Below are 15,939 nucleotides of genomic sequence, written 5' to 3'. Positions count from 1 at the left end.
AAGTAGCACTGGTTTTCCACGATAATTTCCTAACATTGTGGAGACTGGTTGTGTAGGAAGTAAGTTATGGGGAGTGTTACATGAAAATATCAGGAAAGGATCACGGCGTACAATTTACGATTTGTCAGAAACATCATTAAGAGGATATCAATTAGATGATTGTAATGGGATAGCATATTATGCCTCAATAGTTGAAACCACCAGAGTGATGTTGGAAAGTTAAAGTAGGTATCAACCTGGGGATGGATAAACAAGAGACTGCAGATTCTGGAATCTAGAGGCAAAAATGAATTATTGGAAGAGCTCCAAGTCCAGTGGGTCAAGCAGCATGTGAAGAGGGTAAAGGAATCGTTTATGTTTCAGGCCGACACCCTGTATTAGGGCTGAGAGTCAAGAAAGAAGGCAGCTGGTATAAATTTGAGGTGGTAGACTTGATATCACTGGGTCGTAGACTACTCAGATGGAATATGAGGCTTTGTTCATGTAGTTTGCATTGGGCCTCACCCTGGCAGGAGAGAAGTCCACAAGGGACATGTTGGGGTAGGATTGGGAAGGGGAGTTGAAAAGGCTTGCAACTGGGAGTTCAAGGTTGACCATTTTAGACAGAGTGCAAATGCTCTCCCAAATGGTGATATGCTATTGGTCTCACTAACGTATTCTAATATGGTTAATAGAATTTCAGGCAGGTGAGTTGATTAAAACATTATATGCTGTTGGACATTGTTGCACCTGTCCTGTGGCATCAGTGCACTATCATATTGGTGCAAATTTGCCTGGAGCAATTTCAGCCTGTGGTCTTCATCTCTTATCTGAACATGCCCATTTAAGCACAAAAGTTTGGAAACTCCAGTCTAGAATAATGACAAATTCCATGAGTGAATCAAATTATCGGCAAGTGAGTGATTCAATGACTCTAACATTCCAAGTTAGTGTATGCAGAAATAACTCATAAAACGGGACACGAGGAACAGGCCCTTCAGCCCACTGTGTCTATGTTGACCATGATACCAATCCAAATTAATCTCTTCTGCCTGCACAAGGTTGATATCCTTTCAGTCCCTGTTCGTGTGCCTGTGTCAACATTTCTTTAACAGCTCTATCATATCTACTTGAACAACTTCTGGGAGTTATTTCCAGGCACCTATCACACTCTGTGCAAAATAAACTTGGCTGTCCTTAAGATACTTCCCCTCTTATCTCAAAGCTACTGACATTGCCACCCAGAGGAAAAGACTCTATCTATCCTATCTATGTCACTCATCTTTTTATACACTTCTAACAGATCACTCTTTATCTTCCAAAGCACCACAGAACAATCTGTAGTTCAATGCTCCTAATGATCCTACCATTTAATGTATACTTTCCTTTTGTACTTTACTTTTCCAAGAGCAATATCTCATAATTGTCCAGGTTAAATACCAGCTGTAATTTCTCTACCTACATTTCCAACCATTCTATAACATATTATATGGAATTCTTTGGCAACCTTCCTCACTGTCCACAACTCCACCAGCTTTTATTTTGTCTGCAAACTTATTAATCATTCCACCTACCTTTTCATCCAAATCCTTTATATATGCACAAGCTAATTTTTAATCCACAGATCACAAGTACCTCAATTTTCTGGATCAACCTACATGAGGAACCTTGTTGAAAACTTCACTAAAGTCCATGTATACATAATTTATCTATTTTCCCTGATCAGTAATGCATCCCCCCCCCCCCCCGCCAACCTCTAACATCCCTCTCTACACATTTGAAACATCTGAATCCTGGAAAAATTAGCTATCAACCATACTCTTCTGTCAACCAATAGCTGGTAATAGCTACAACATTGTACTTTTGTGTACTAATCCTGGCCTTAGGGATCATACACATCCTTAACACATCTATTACACATAATACACATAATTTGTTTTATTTTATGTGTATTCTATTTTACACATAATACACATTCCATTGAAATACATACACCTCAAACTATCAGCCCCATCATGTTCATCAGTTCTTATCATCTTGGTCCAACCAGTCCTTACTTGAGCTAACCTCTTCCTTTTAAGATTCAACTTGAAATGGTATAATGTTATTTCCAGCACACAAATATAAAAGAGAACAAAATAGTTGTTACTCCAGATCCAATGTACCAATGTAAAGAAGGGTTTGAGTGGTGTGAGTTCTCCTAAATTCGATAACTATCTCCTTTGCCCTGTTGACATTAAGGAAAAAATTAGTTGCCTGGCGCCAAGCCTTGAGCTGTTCCACCTGGTCTCTGTAGGCTGTCTCATCGTTGTTGGTAAAGAGCTCCACCAATGTTGTGCCATCAGCAAACTTGACATTGTGATTACTCAGGTGTCTGACTATGCAGTCATATGTGAACAGAGCATACAGCAATGGTCTCAGTACACAAACCCTTGGGAGGTCTCATATTGGAGCACACCCCACTGATGGGAGGGAGGAGCCGTTGTGCATCCTTATCTGAAGTCTTTTGGTTAGAAAGTCCAACACACGTTTGCACAGTGGTGCATTTCGATCGAGGAGAAAGAATTGGTTCACCAAGATCTGTAGGACAGCAGTGAATGCCAAACTGAAATCCAGAAACATCTTCTGCTCAAACTATAATATCTATAATTCTATAATAAATTAAGTTAGTTCTTGCTGGAGGATATCTGATTTTAAATTAAAAGAGTAAATTGTGCTTGCAAATGATGATGCATTTTTAGTATTCTTTTTGAGAATAAATATATTAATTGAAAGAGAGAGTCAATTCTATTCAGCTTTTTCCTAAATTAACCGTTTGAAGGTGCAATACAAAGTCCTGAAACAATCAAAGTCTACAAGGAAGATGACATGGCTACTGAAGAAACTCACCCTGTCAACTGGAAACCAGAGATCATCAAAAGGAAGAGATCTTAAGAAATTTATTTCTTGCAGTTTTGTTTTCCATCTGGCTGGAAATGTTTCAAATTTAGTTTATCTTGGTTATACGTTGCATCCTATAATAAATTGTACAAATCTGGAAAAAAAAGGAAGTTCTGAATACTGACAACTCATTAGAGTGGGAAATTAACTGAAAGTTCACCATTCATACACTGCATTATTACACAATCAAATATTTCAGTGATTCCAAACTACTAAACAGTGATTCTATTTTAAAAACTAATTCAATATTTATACCTATTCTATTAATATAATACAGATTATAAAACTGGAAGAAAACTAGTCTCATTCTGTTTTAGGTGTCAAAGTAGTCTATCCATAACATCAAATTGCCACCAAGCATGAATTCATTTTTATTTTAAAAAAACACATAAGAAATAAGTGTCATTTTGATGCTCTTAAAGATCTTCCTTTATGCAAGTTAACAAGATAATCTAACTTCAGTGGTTTAATACAACCCTTGTTAAGAGAGCATTAACTTATTCATTAGGTACCTCATGTACCTATCAAAGTGCCGCTGAGTGCATGTCTATGGTCTTCTGCTGTTGTAGCCCATCCGCTTCAAGGTTCAGCATGTTGTGCATTCAGAGATGCTCTTAGTCATAGTCATAGTCATACTTTATTGATCCCGGGGGAAATTGGTTTTCGTTACAGTTGTACCATAAATAATATAGTAATAAAACCATAAATAGTTAAATAGTAATATGTAAATTATGCCAGTAAATTATGAAATAAGTCCAGGACCAGCCTATTGGCTCAGGGTGTCTGACCCTCCGAGGGGTCAGACTTCTGCACTCTTCTGCACACCACTGCTGTGGCACACGATTATTTGAGTTATTGTTGTCTTCCTGTCAGCTTGAACAAGTCCAGTCATTCTCCTCTAACTGCTTCATTAAACAAGGCATTTTCACCTACAGAACTGCCTCTCGCTGGATGTTATTTTTCTTTGTTTTTTTTTGTACCATTCTCTGTAAACTCCAGATACTGTTGTGTGTAGTTTCTGAGATAGTCAAACCACTCCATCTGGCACCAAAAATCATTCCATGGCCAAAGTCACTTAGATCACATTTCTTCACCATTTAGATGTTTGGTTTGAAAAATAACTGAATCTCTTGCCTATGCCTGCATGCTTTTATGTATTGAGTTGCTGCCACATGATTGGCTGATTATATATTTGCATTAATGAGTAGATGTACAGGTGTGACTAATAGTGGCCACTAAGTGTATTTCATCTGTTTTCCCTCTCGTAAACAGATATGTTTACTGCCTTAGATAAAATGGCATGAATAAATGTGGGTAACTACTTTTTCCCAAGTGTACCTACCTTATTTGCAGTTCAGCCATAAGTTTTGAAGTCATCCTGTGTTAAGATTAGACCTGTGCCACAGGAAAGTACTGTGCACAATTCAGGTCACAAGAATACAGAAGCAACTGACAGCACTAGTGAATGCGTGGAGAAGTCTTAAGAGGTTCAGAATGAGAATCAGCATCAGGTGTAATATCACCAGCATATGTTGTGAAATTTGTTGTCTTTGGAACAGCAGTACAATGCAATACAAAATAATAGAAAAAATGTAAATTACACTAAATATATGTCTATAAAATAGTTAAATTAAATAAGTAGTGCAAAAATAGGAATAAAAAGATAGTGAGGTGGTGTTCATAGGTTCAATGTCAATTCAGAAATCAGATGGCAAAGGAGAAGCTGTGCCTGAATCATTGAGTGTGTGCCTTCAGGCTCCTGTACCTCCTTCAGGATGGTAGAAATGAGAACAAGACACGACCTGGGTGATGGGGGTTGCTAATGATGGATACCACCTTTTTGAGGGGTCGCTCCTTGGCGATGTCCTGGATACTATTGCCATGATGGAACTAAAGTTTACAACTCTCTGCAGCTTATTGTGATCCCGTGCAGAAGCCCCCTCCCATCCCCCCCCATAACCAGATGGTGATGCAGCCAGTTAGAATGTTCTCCACAATACATTTGTAGAAATTTGCAATTGTCTTTAGTGACATACCAAATCTCCTCAAACTCCAAATGAAGTATAGCTGCTGTCATGCCTTCTTTGTAGCTGCATAGATCCTTTGACATCTAGGAACATGAAATTGCTCACTCTTTCCAGTTCTGATCCCTCTATGAGGACTGGTGTATGTTCCCTTGTCTTCCCCTTTCTGAAGTCCATAATCAGTTCTTTTGTTTTACTGAGGTGGAATGCAAGGCTGTTGCTGCGGCACCACTCACCTAGCTGATATACCTTGCTCCTGCTGAATTCTGCCAACAACATCATCGGCAAATTTATAGATGACATTTGACCTGCGCCTAGCCACACAGTCAGGGATGTAGAGAGAGCAGAGTAGTGGGTTAAGCACACATCCCTGAGATGCCAGTGCCAGTGTTAATTGTCAGTGAGGTGCAAATGTTATTTTCAATCCACACAGATTGTGGCTTTCCGGTTAGGAAGTCAAGGATGCAGTTGCAGAGGGAGGTAAGAAGCCAGGGTTGAAAATTTAAGTTATCAGGAGAGAGTGACTAAGTTGGGAGTGCTTCCTTTGGAATGAAAAGATTTAGAATGGACAACGCACACAAAATGCTGGAGGAACTCAGGAGGCCAGGCCAGGCAGGACCTGTTGAAGGGTCCCTGCTCAAAATGTTGACTATGCTCCTTTCCATAGATGCTACCTGGCCTGCAGAGTTCCTCCAGCATTTTGAGGGTGTTGCTTGGATTTCCAGCATCTGAAGATTTTCTCTTGTTTGAGATATGGAATGGTGATCTTATTGAGGTTTGGACAGAATGAAGGACAACTTATTCATTGTGCAGATGGGTAACTTAGCAGAAACTTTAATGGTATTGGATGATGTTACTTGCAAATTTCTCAGAGCTAAAATTGTCCTAATCGCTGCTGCAAAAGAAGGAGGATTGGGCATGGGGCTAGCAACCCCATCCTGTAATAAACCCAGAAATACAGAAACGCCAACGGAAGCTCCAAAGACCTGATCCCTGGGCAAGGAAGGATACACCAAGAAAACATGCAATGCCTGGGGGCAACTTGAAAGACTGCCCAGATCACAAAATTTGGTGAACTGCTGTTGGCGGCCTATGCCCAAGTAGGGCTGATGGGCTTAAGTAAGTAAAAATGTATGTAACATGAATATTAGAATACAAAAGATGCATACTTTCCATTTTCACAATAAATTTTATAAATGTAGATGTTTACAGCAAATGAAATGTTACATTGTAAAATATCTCAAGGCAGATTGCTATGGGATTACTGGACAAAACTCAAGACTAATCCAAAGAAGCAGATGAAATAGTGACCATAGTGGTAGGTTTTATTGAGCACTATGTTTTGAAAAGAGGTGGAAAACAAAAGAGGTTTACAAAAGGAATTTCAGACTTTAGGTCCAGAAGAATGAAGACACAGTTGACAATTCACAGATATTAGGAGAACAGGATATATATACCCAGAGTGGAGGGAGTTAAAGGTAAAAAGCAAAGGTCAAGGCTATGGATCTGAGGAGCTACTTATTTAATAAAGGACTGAAACACTTGATGTGAATTTTTAAATTGTTTTGTTGATGGAACAGATCCAATAAAGGTCAAAGCATTGGAGTGAATAAGGTTTAGTGCCCCATTAAAATTGGAGCAGCAGGGATTTAATTCAGCAGAAAGTTAATAGAGAATGGATAATGATGTCCAGCTTGGAGAACATTGGAACAGTTGGCTTTAGAGGTAACAAAAAATGAATGTATTTTGGTACCAGTTGGGGCAAAGAATAACATGGCACAATCTTTAGAAGGTGGTCTCTGATGCAGAAAATATAGGCTCAATTAACTGTATCAAAATAATTAAGATGTATGTTTAAACAACTTATGTTTTGGCACAGTAGAGCTGATGTCATCATTGTACATGTGAAGTTACCCAGGAGCCAACATGTACACCTTTGTAGATAAGAAATAAGAGAGGGTCAAGGATAATTACTTGAGAGATTCTAAAGTAACAATGTATGGGAGGCAAATCCATGACATAAGATTCCTTTGCTATGACTTAGTATAAGAATAGAAACAGGTCAAGTAACAATGAAAAATGCCAAGAACAGTCTTTGTGAGCCAGTACATAACAATTGGTCCAAACACTGGTCTTTCTGCCCAAATCTTTGCATCTTTGAATTAATAACAGGGAAATAAACTAAGGCATCTAGAAATTGGATTATTAAAATAAAACTTAGAAGAAGTAATTGATTTTAGCATCCTTAATGCTCTTTCAGAGCTTTCCTGGCACTTTACAGTCTATTAAGCTGTGAAGATATTTGCAGAATATAATACATGTTGAAAGTTATTTTGAAATAATTGATTCTTTTTATTGCTTTCAGAAATTTAGTACCTCCATAACTTTTGGGTAGGGGGAAGGCATAAATCTCAATTACTTATTTGAGAAAGTCAGAATTTCTGATGGAAGTGATACACACTGGGTTTCACCTTTGGGATAAGATCTGTCAGTCTCAGAACATGCTAATGAAACATTTGCCTTCCTAACAGAAATCATCTGCAATTTCCAGAATTGGGATCACATGACATCAATTCTAAACTCAACCCCTTTCTCCTTGCCAGTTGTCCTTGAAAATATGATATGATTCATTCAAATCATTCACTTAAATGAAAACCACTTTCCTCAACTGAGAATACTTGTGCAAGATTTTGAAATTTAGGATTCATAGTAAATTTAAGATCAAGGGTGTTGGCAGTGGTTGGGTAGTGAAATCATCACTACATTTTTGAGACTTCTATAAAATATTACATAACATTTTAAAATACTGTTTCTCGTAAGATAATTAAGGAGTTTGGATGAGGGTTGCATTATAGACTTCCCAAGTAGAATTTCAAGACACATAGTATAAATGCTTGAGAAAGTAAAGGAATAGCAGAAAAATGGAAGCAATTCTAGACTTATCAGCGGCACGAGAAGCTATCCTGGTACTACCCACTCAGTATCAATTTATTCACCATAAGGAACTTTTTAAAGACTGAATGAAATTGAAAATTTCAAGACTAAGAATGATAGATTTTTGCTGGGTAGTATATTAAAAAGATATAGTTCAAAGGCATGTAAATGGAGGATATAAATGCCAAGAAAATTAGTTTTTTTGCAGCAGCATACAAGTTATCATTTTATGGTCATAAATGCATTAAGAAGAGTGGAGAAGTAAACAAAGCTTAAGTTGGAAGGAATGATAAGCAAATAAAGGGTTTGCAATTTCTTGCTAATACTTAAATAATGTAGATTTTAAAATGAGAGTATTGATCTTATAGAAAATAATTTGGGGAATTAAAGATGTAAAGTAATGAGATGGCACACAAATTAAACAGATATTGGCCTTCGCTGTAGAGGACAGAAGTAACATCCTAGGTAAAACTACAAACTGGGAATTATAAGCAGGAAAAATACAGAAGAAATGGCACTGAGTCAACTGTTGGAACTGCATGCTCACAAGACTCCTGATACTGATGGACTTCACCTTGGAACCTTAAAAGAAGAGGTTGGTGAGATAGGTAATTTATTGGATTTAATTTTCCAAAATCCACTAGATCTGGGGAAGACTGAAAATGACAAAACCAACTCCTTTGTTTCAAAAGGGTGATAGAAATCAGTTAGCATAGCATAAGTAATAGGTTAAATGTTAAAAGCTATCACTAAAGACATTACAATAGGGCAATCGGAAAAATTCAGGGTCTTCAGTCAAAGTCAACATTCTTTAATGGAAAGATAATCGTGTTTGATCAACATATTAGAGTTCTGTGAATAAAAACGGACCTGATGGATGACCTTTAGATTTCCAGAATATGTTAATTGCAGAAAATAAAAGTTCATGAGTCAGTGGGGCTTTTTTTGGTTGACCCACTGATTAACAAGATGTAAGGAATGATGTAGGAATCTCTACTATCTATAATTATAAAGACAAAATATTCTACAGATGCTGGAAATCCAGAGCAACACATACAAAATATTGGAGGAATTCAACAGGTTAGGCAGCATCTATAGAAATGAATATTTTGGGCTGAGACACTTCATCAGGACTGGAAAGGAAGGGAGCAAGATACCAAACTTACAAGGTGGTGGGAGGGGAAGTAGAATATGATAGGTGAAGCCAGGTGGGCTGGGAGGAGGAATGAAGTTAGAAGTTGGGAGGTGAGAGAGGGAATCTGATAGAAGAGGAGAGTGGCCCATGGGAGAAATAAAAAGAAGAGGAGGACCATGGGGGGAGATGATAATCAGGAGAGGAGAAGTAGTAAGTGGGGGGGGGGTCACAGTAGAAAATTGAAGAAGAGGGGAGAGGGGGAATTAAGAAATCGATATTCATGTCATCAGGTACCTAGATGGAATAAACAATGTTGCTCCTCCAACCTGAGTACCCTCATCATGGTAGAAGAGGATGCCATAGCATGACATGTTGGAATTAAAATGGTTGACCACCAGGAAATCCAGCTTTTTGTGGATGGAGCAAAGGTCCATTCGACATCAAGTCTCACCGACATACAGGAGGCCAAGAGCACCAGATACGGTGGACAACCCAACAGATTAACAGGTGAAGTGTTACCTCACTGGGAAGGATAGTTTGAGGTCCTTAATGGAGGTGAGGAAGGAGGTAAAAGGATAGGTGTAGCACAACTTCCACTTGCAGGGATAAGTGCTGGGGCCAGATTAGTGGGAAAGTGGGCAAGGGAATCAGAGAGGGAGTGATCCCTTCAGAAAGTGGAGCGTATGATGAGGTAAAAATGTGTTTGATGGTAGGTTCCCATTGAAGATGGGAAAAATTGCGAAGAATAAGGTGTTGGATGTGGAGGCTCATGGGTGCTAGTTGAAGACAAGAGGAATTCTATCTCTGTTAAAGCAGTATTTACGTTCGAAGTTCAAAGCATATTTATGTCACCACTTCCAGCCCCGAAATTCATTTTCTTGCGGGCATACTCAATAATCCAAAATAGATTAATAACCATAATGGATAAACTTGGGCATTGAACTAGTATACAAAAGATGACAAAATGTGCAAATACAAAAAGAAATATTAATAATAAATAAATAAGCAATAAATATTGAGAATGTAGAAACCATGCATCTCTTCACTATTTGCTATGTATTCTATGATGTGGAGTTTATTATGTTGATTATGGTAACTAGTAACATGAGTGGTGGTGTGATGAAAGCAAAGGAAACAAGTTACATGTCCTTACTAATTTTATGGCAGTTTGTAGCTTGGGACAGATGGAGATCGAAAACCTTTGTTGACAGAAATGTAGCAGCAAAACTAATCCAAAATCAAACCAAAACAATTGCCACTTGCCTACGACCATATGGACTGTTATACTTGTGTATAACTCAATTAAATCAACTCCAATCTAATGCATACCGATTTGGTGGTAGGAACTTCAATCTGCTTAATTGCGAGGACTGCAAGTGGTCAAGTGGTTAAGGCGTTCGACTAGCAATCTGAAGGTCGTGGGTTCAAGCCCCAGCCGAGGCAGCGTGTTGTGTCCTTGAGCAAGGCACTTAACCACACAGTGCTCTGTGACGACACTGGTGCCAAGCTATATGGGTCCTAATGCCCTTCCCTTGGACAACATTGGTGTCATGGAGAGGGGAGACTTGCAGCATGGGCAATTGCCAGTCTTTCATACAACCCCTGGAGAGTGAAGACTTTCCAGGCACAGATCCATGGTCTTGCAAGACTAACGGATGCCTTAAAATTAAACGGAGTACAGAAAGAGTTTGGACAGTCCCATATACAGCCTATAAAAAGTATTCAACCCCCTTGGAAGTTTTATTGTTTTACAGCATTGAATCACAGTGGATTTAATTTGGCTTTTTTGACACTGATCAATTGGAAAGACTCATTCATGTCAAAGTGAAAACAACTTACAACAAATTGGTCTAAATTTATAACAGTTATTAAACGCAATATAATTGATTGCATAATTACGCACCCCCTTCAAGCCAGTATTTAGTAGCTGCACCTTTGGCAGCAATTACAGCCTTGAGTCTGTGTGGATAGGTCTCTATCAGCTTTGCACATCTGGACAATGCAATTTTTCCCTATTCTTCTTTACAAAACTGCTCAAGCTCTGTCAGATTGCATGGGGATTGTGAGTGAATATCCCTGTTCAACTCCAGTCACAAACTCTCAATTGGATTGAGGTCTGGACTCTGATTTGGCCACTCCAAGACCTTAACTTTGTTGTTTTTCAGCCATTCCTGTGTAGTTTTGGCTTTATGTTTGGGGTTTTTGTCTTGCTGAAAAACAAATCTTCTCCCAAGTCACAGTTCTCTTGCAGACTGCATCAGGTTTTCCTCCAGAATTTCCCTTTAATTTGCTGTATTCATTATACTCTCTACCTTCATAAGCCTTCCAGGTCCTGCTGCAGTGAAGCATCTCCACAGCATGATGCAGCCACCACCAGGCTTCATTGAAGAGGTGGTGTGTTTTTGATGATTTGTGGTGTTTAGATTTGTATGCAGGCATGGTTGAACATAGAAACCTTGAAGTTATTCTCTGTGGTTCAGCCCTATTGCACCATTTTTCAGTCTCTTCCATTACGATCAAGAAAAATCAGTTGGGTTGCCCAAAATCCAGTTGAATTGGCCAACTGCAAAATCTCCTGAACATCTTAAGCTTTACTAACCCATAATTAATTACTAGTGATCTCTTTAGCTTGATAAAAACTTTTAAATGGACTTGGATTATAATTTCCTCACATTAACTATTGGGAAATGCAGTAAATTTATTTTAAGTTCAGCCTTAATATATACAGTATATATTGCACTCTTAATAAGGTATAACTAAAATTATCCTGTGTAGCTTTAGTTTTATGCTTGGGGTTTTTGTCTTGCTGAAAAACAAGTCTTCTCCCAAGTCACAGTTCTTTACAAAACTGTTCAAGCTCTGTCAGATTGCATTTTACTTCCTGGTATTCCATCTTTGAGAATTCATGAACAGGTTTACTGTGTCAACTCGATGATATACCCATTGCTGGACACCAGGAATCCTAAAAGCTGAAGCCTGTCAACAGATGACATCAAAAAAGTTAAGTAAAAGCCTTGGGTTCAACAGATCTTTGTGGTTTTTCTGAGAACAGTAGCAAACATTATTGCTTTGATGACAATTATACAATCTACCGTGGATCTTCTTTAAGTTGCATGACCGAATAACTGTCATATCAAAAAGTTATAATATGCATAATAAAATAGATATCTAAAATCTAATTGAAGACTCACGGAAGTTATATAAGGATCAGTGAGTAGAAACCTGGAATATTACATACAGATCTGGTTTCCTACTACATGAGGGAAATGCTGTAAGAAAGGGAGTACAGGAAAGGTTCCCTATATCGCTTCCTGGCATGAGGGTTTGTCATGTGAGGAAACATTAAACAAACTTGGTCTGATTTCACTTGCTGAATAGCAGCCCCTGCTTCACCCCTCCCTCTCACCACTTTATACTGGCTATCTCCCCTTTACCATCCTTAGTCACGAGAGAGGGTCTCGACCTAAAAATGTCAACTATCCCTTTGCCTTCACAGATTCTGCTTGACCTGCTGAGTTCTTCCAGCAGCTTGCTGTTTTTCTCTAAAATATAGCATCTCCAGCCTCGTTTCTCTACTTTTTCAGTTTAGCTGTATGGTAAGTGACATGGATAATAAAGGCCATGATTAAAATAAAATCAATCGGGGCATCCTTAAGCAGCGAATCTACTACCTGGACCAAACTGGTGAAACTTTGCTGTACTCAGAATTAAACTAGGTTCTACATTCATTGTGTTCTGTTTAATTTTGAACATCTTTACATGCTGACTTTTCTCATTGGTTATAAAGCAGGAGGAGAAAGAAGAAAGGAATGAAAAGAAAAATCCTTTTCTGAAAAGTGAATCAGAAAACAAATCATCAGATTTTGTTATCAATAAACACAATACCCACTCCCTATTTAAAAATATTTTATCTTACCTTCCCTTTGTTGCTAACCATTACTGAGCAAAATACTGTAATAAAAAAGCACACCAAATTAATATTACATGCTATAGTTAAGTATCAAGTTATGACAAATGACAAAAGAAAAGAATTTTTCACTACATTCTCATGGGGTCTGTCATCTATCATAGCATTGCTCTGTAATATTTGCCCAGTTTGTTGAATTTCATTGGAAAAGACTGCAACTGACTTCTCAGGATGACTGAATATGTCCAGGCAGAGAAATCCTGGTTTTAATTTGTATCATCTCACCACTGGTAATTGTTATGAGCTAGCTGGAAGACAGGCAACAGAACTGGCAGTAGTAAAATCACAAATGCTGTCATCCTGAGAGGGAAAAACAAATGTGTATTCCATGGGACTACTGCACTTTCCCAGGGTGACATTTCAATGATCCTACCAATCTGACAACCCACAATTCCCTTTGAATGTCGGTATTCATAGCCACAATGGTTGCAACATGAGATTACAAGGCAGCAGGATGAGCTTGTGTGCCTTTCCAGTGCAGCAATCAGATTTTGGGGGCTTCTGTTTGTGCTACAGTGCAAGTTGAGACATTGACCATTAGGCACGTTAGGATGGTTGGGTCTTCACATGTTGAAATAAAGCTAGCCACTACTTTAAAGATAAGCAAGAAGGGAAGAATTGGATCAGCCATGATGAAATCGTGGATTAGACATGATGGGCCAAATGGCCTAATTTTGCTCCTACCTCTTATGGCTCAACACTTGATCTAAAGCCCTATGAAAAGCTCCTAGCCCTGGCACATCTGCTTTATTTCTGTCACATCTGTTAAAGGATCATTAAAAATAATCATCATGTGAAGGTAAACAACAGGAATTCTGCAGATGCTGGAAATTCAAGCAACACACATAAAAATTGCTGGTGAACGCAGCAGGCCAGGCAGTATCTCTAGGAAGAGGTGCAGTCGACGTTTCAGGCCGAGACCCTTCGTCAGGACTAACTGAAGTAAGAGTGAGTAAGGGATTTGAAAGTTGGAGGGGGAGGGGGAAATCCAAAATGATAGAAGAAGACAGGAGGGGGAGGGATGGAGCCAAGAGCTGAACAGGTGATTGGCAAAGGGGATATGAGAGGATCATGGGACAGGAGGTCCGGGGAGAAAGACAAGGGGGGGGGGACCCAGAGGATGGGCAAGGGGTATATTCAGAGGGACAGAGGGAGAAAAAGGAGAGTGAGAGAAAGAATGTGTGTATAAAAATAAGTAACAGATGGGGTACGAGGGGGAGGTGGGGCATTAGCGGAAGTTAGAGAAGTCGATGCTCATGCCATCAGGTTGAAGGCTACCCAGACAGAATATAAGGTGTTGTTCCTCCAACCTGAGTGTGGCTTCATCTTTACAGTAGAGGAGGCCATGGATAGACATGTCAGAATGGGAATGGAATGTGGAAATGTGGCCACACATTTTAATAGTTTTGTCGGCAAGAGGCAAGTAACAGGATGCAACACATTAAGCAACTTGGGACTATTGGTGATCTAGTGGAGTATGGCTATTGAAAATCTACTTGTTGACCTTGAGAATATTTGTGAGGATACTCAGTGTTACACCATTGAATCCAGACTATTAGGGTTGCATTCATGCATAGCTGTCTCTTCGCACTTTTGTTTTCCTGTGCACCTGGAGGGATGCCAAATCTACTGGATGATATTTGTACGATGTTTCAATTTAACATATTGAAAGTAGGGAAATTCATCCTCAGCCATGGTGCTCCTATACTTCTCCCTATAACCTTTGGCCTCTTGCATTTTGTGTGTGTTGCTTCGAGTACTGTTAGCTGTTCTGGGCTCCTTATCTAAGAAAGGATGTGCTGGCATTGGAGAAGGTCCAGAGAGGTTCACAGGAATGACTCTAGGAATGAAAGGGCTATCATATGAGGAGCGTTTGATAGCATTGGGCTTATATTCACTGACATTGAGAAGAATGAGGAGGGAATCTCTTTGAAACCTATTGAATATTGAAAAACCTAAATAAAGTGGATGTGGAGAGATGTCAACTATAGTAGAAGAGTCTAGAACCAGAGGGCACAGCCTCAGAATAGAAAGATGTTTCTTTAGAACAGAGAGGAACAAGGATTCCTTTAGTGAATCTGTGGAACTCATTGCCACAGGTGGCTGTAGAGGCCAAGTCATTGGGTATATTTTAAGTGGAGATAGATAGGTTCTAGATTAAGAAGCACATCAAAGGCAGGAGAAAGGGATAATAAATCAGCCAGGATGGAATGGCACAGCAGACTAGTGGCCTAATTCTGCTCCTGTGGTCTTATAGCTTATGGGAATGTGGGGAAAATAGAATTGGGTTATGGTAAGTGAGTACTTAATAGTCAGTAAGGACTCACTAGACCATAAGATTACACATTTGCAAAATGTAGTGACTGGTAACAGTACACCACTACAGGTTCAACATGCATAAAATATTACAAGTTTGCAGATTATACTGAACTAATGAGATATTTGCATAATATCTGCTATTCTTTCTTTTGGCCCTTCAAAGAGGTACTCAGCTCATTAACATTTTGTCCATATAGATAATATCCTGAATACCTGGCTCTTAAGTCACATAAAACAGAAAAACTATAAGTCCCAAAAAGACTTATTTGTCGTTTTGTAGCAAAGTCTGGTATCCTATGACAACACATATTTCATACTTTCCCAATGTTCTCCTGACACAACAATTTTTCTATAATGTTTCCCCTTGAATGTAAACAAGCTTCCTTGTATGAATTCCTCTCTATGGTGCATGGGCAAAATAATATCTATGCAAACAATACCCAAGAGGTCAGTCTAAGAAAGAGATGTTTTCTGTACATCTGCTGACAACTTACTCCTGTTCTGGTGATGCAGATTACCATTCTTTGCCATGGAAAACAAATTGTGCATGGCAATATGTTACTGGGCATGTGGAATAGCAACAATATGTTTGAAGGCATTGATCAATATTTGAGTTGTAATCACCTTGCAAGCCCTACAGT

The 15,939-nt window shown here is 38.9% G+C and overlaps 1 protein-coding gene across 1 annotated transcript in view; it reads right to left on the bottom strand.

The window, feature by feature from the left end:
• The window catches only part of agbl4 (AGBL carboxypeptidase 4), a 156,549-nt gene that overhangs the window by 74,441 nt on the left and 66,169 nt on the right, over positions 1-15,939 (bottom strand). Inside the window, 1 exon segment of the mRNA XM_072274547.1 lies at positions 7,588-7,601. Within this exon segment, the coding sequence (XP_072130648.1) occupies positions 7,588-7,601 (14 nt within the window).

The sequence above is a fragment of the Mobula birostris genome, chromosome 12, assembly GCF_030028105.1.
Source record: "Mobula birostris isolate sMobBir1 chromosome 12, sMobBir1.hap1, whole genome shotgun sequence".
Taxonomy (NCBI): domain Eukaryota; kingdom Metazoa; phylum Chordata; class Chondrichthyes; order Myliobatiformes; family Myliobatidae; genus Mobula; species Mobula birostris.
Note: the sequence above shows the minus strand (reverse complement) of the source record. Positions and strands in the feature narration are given on the sequence as shown.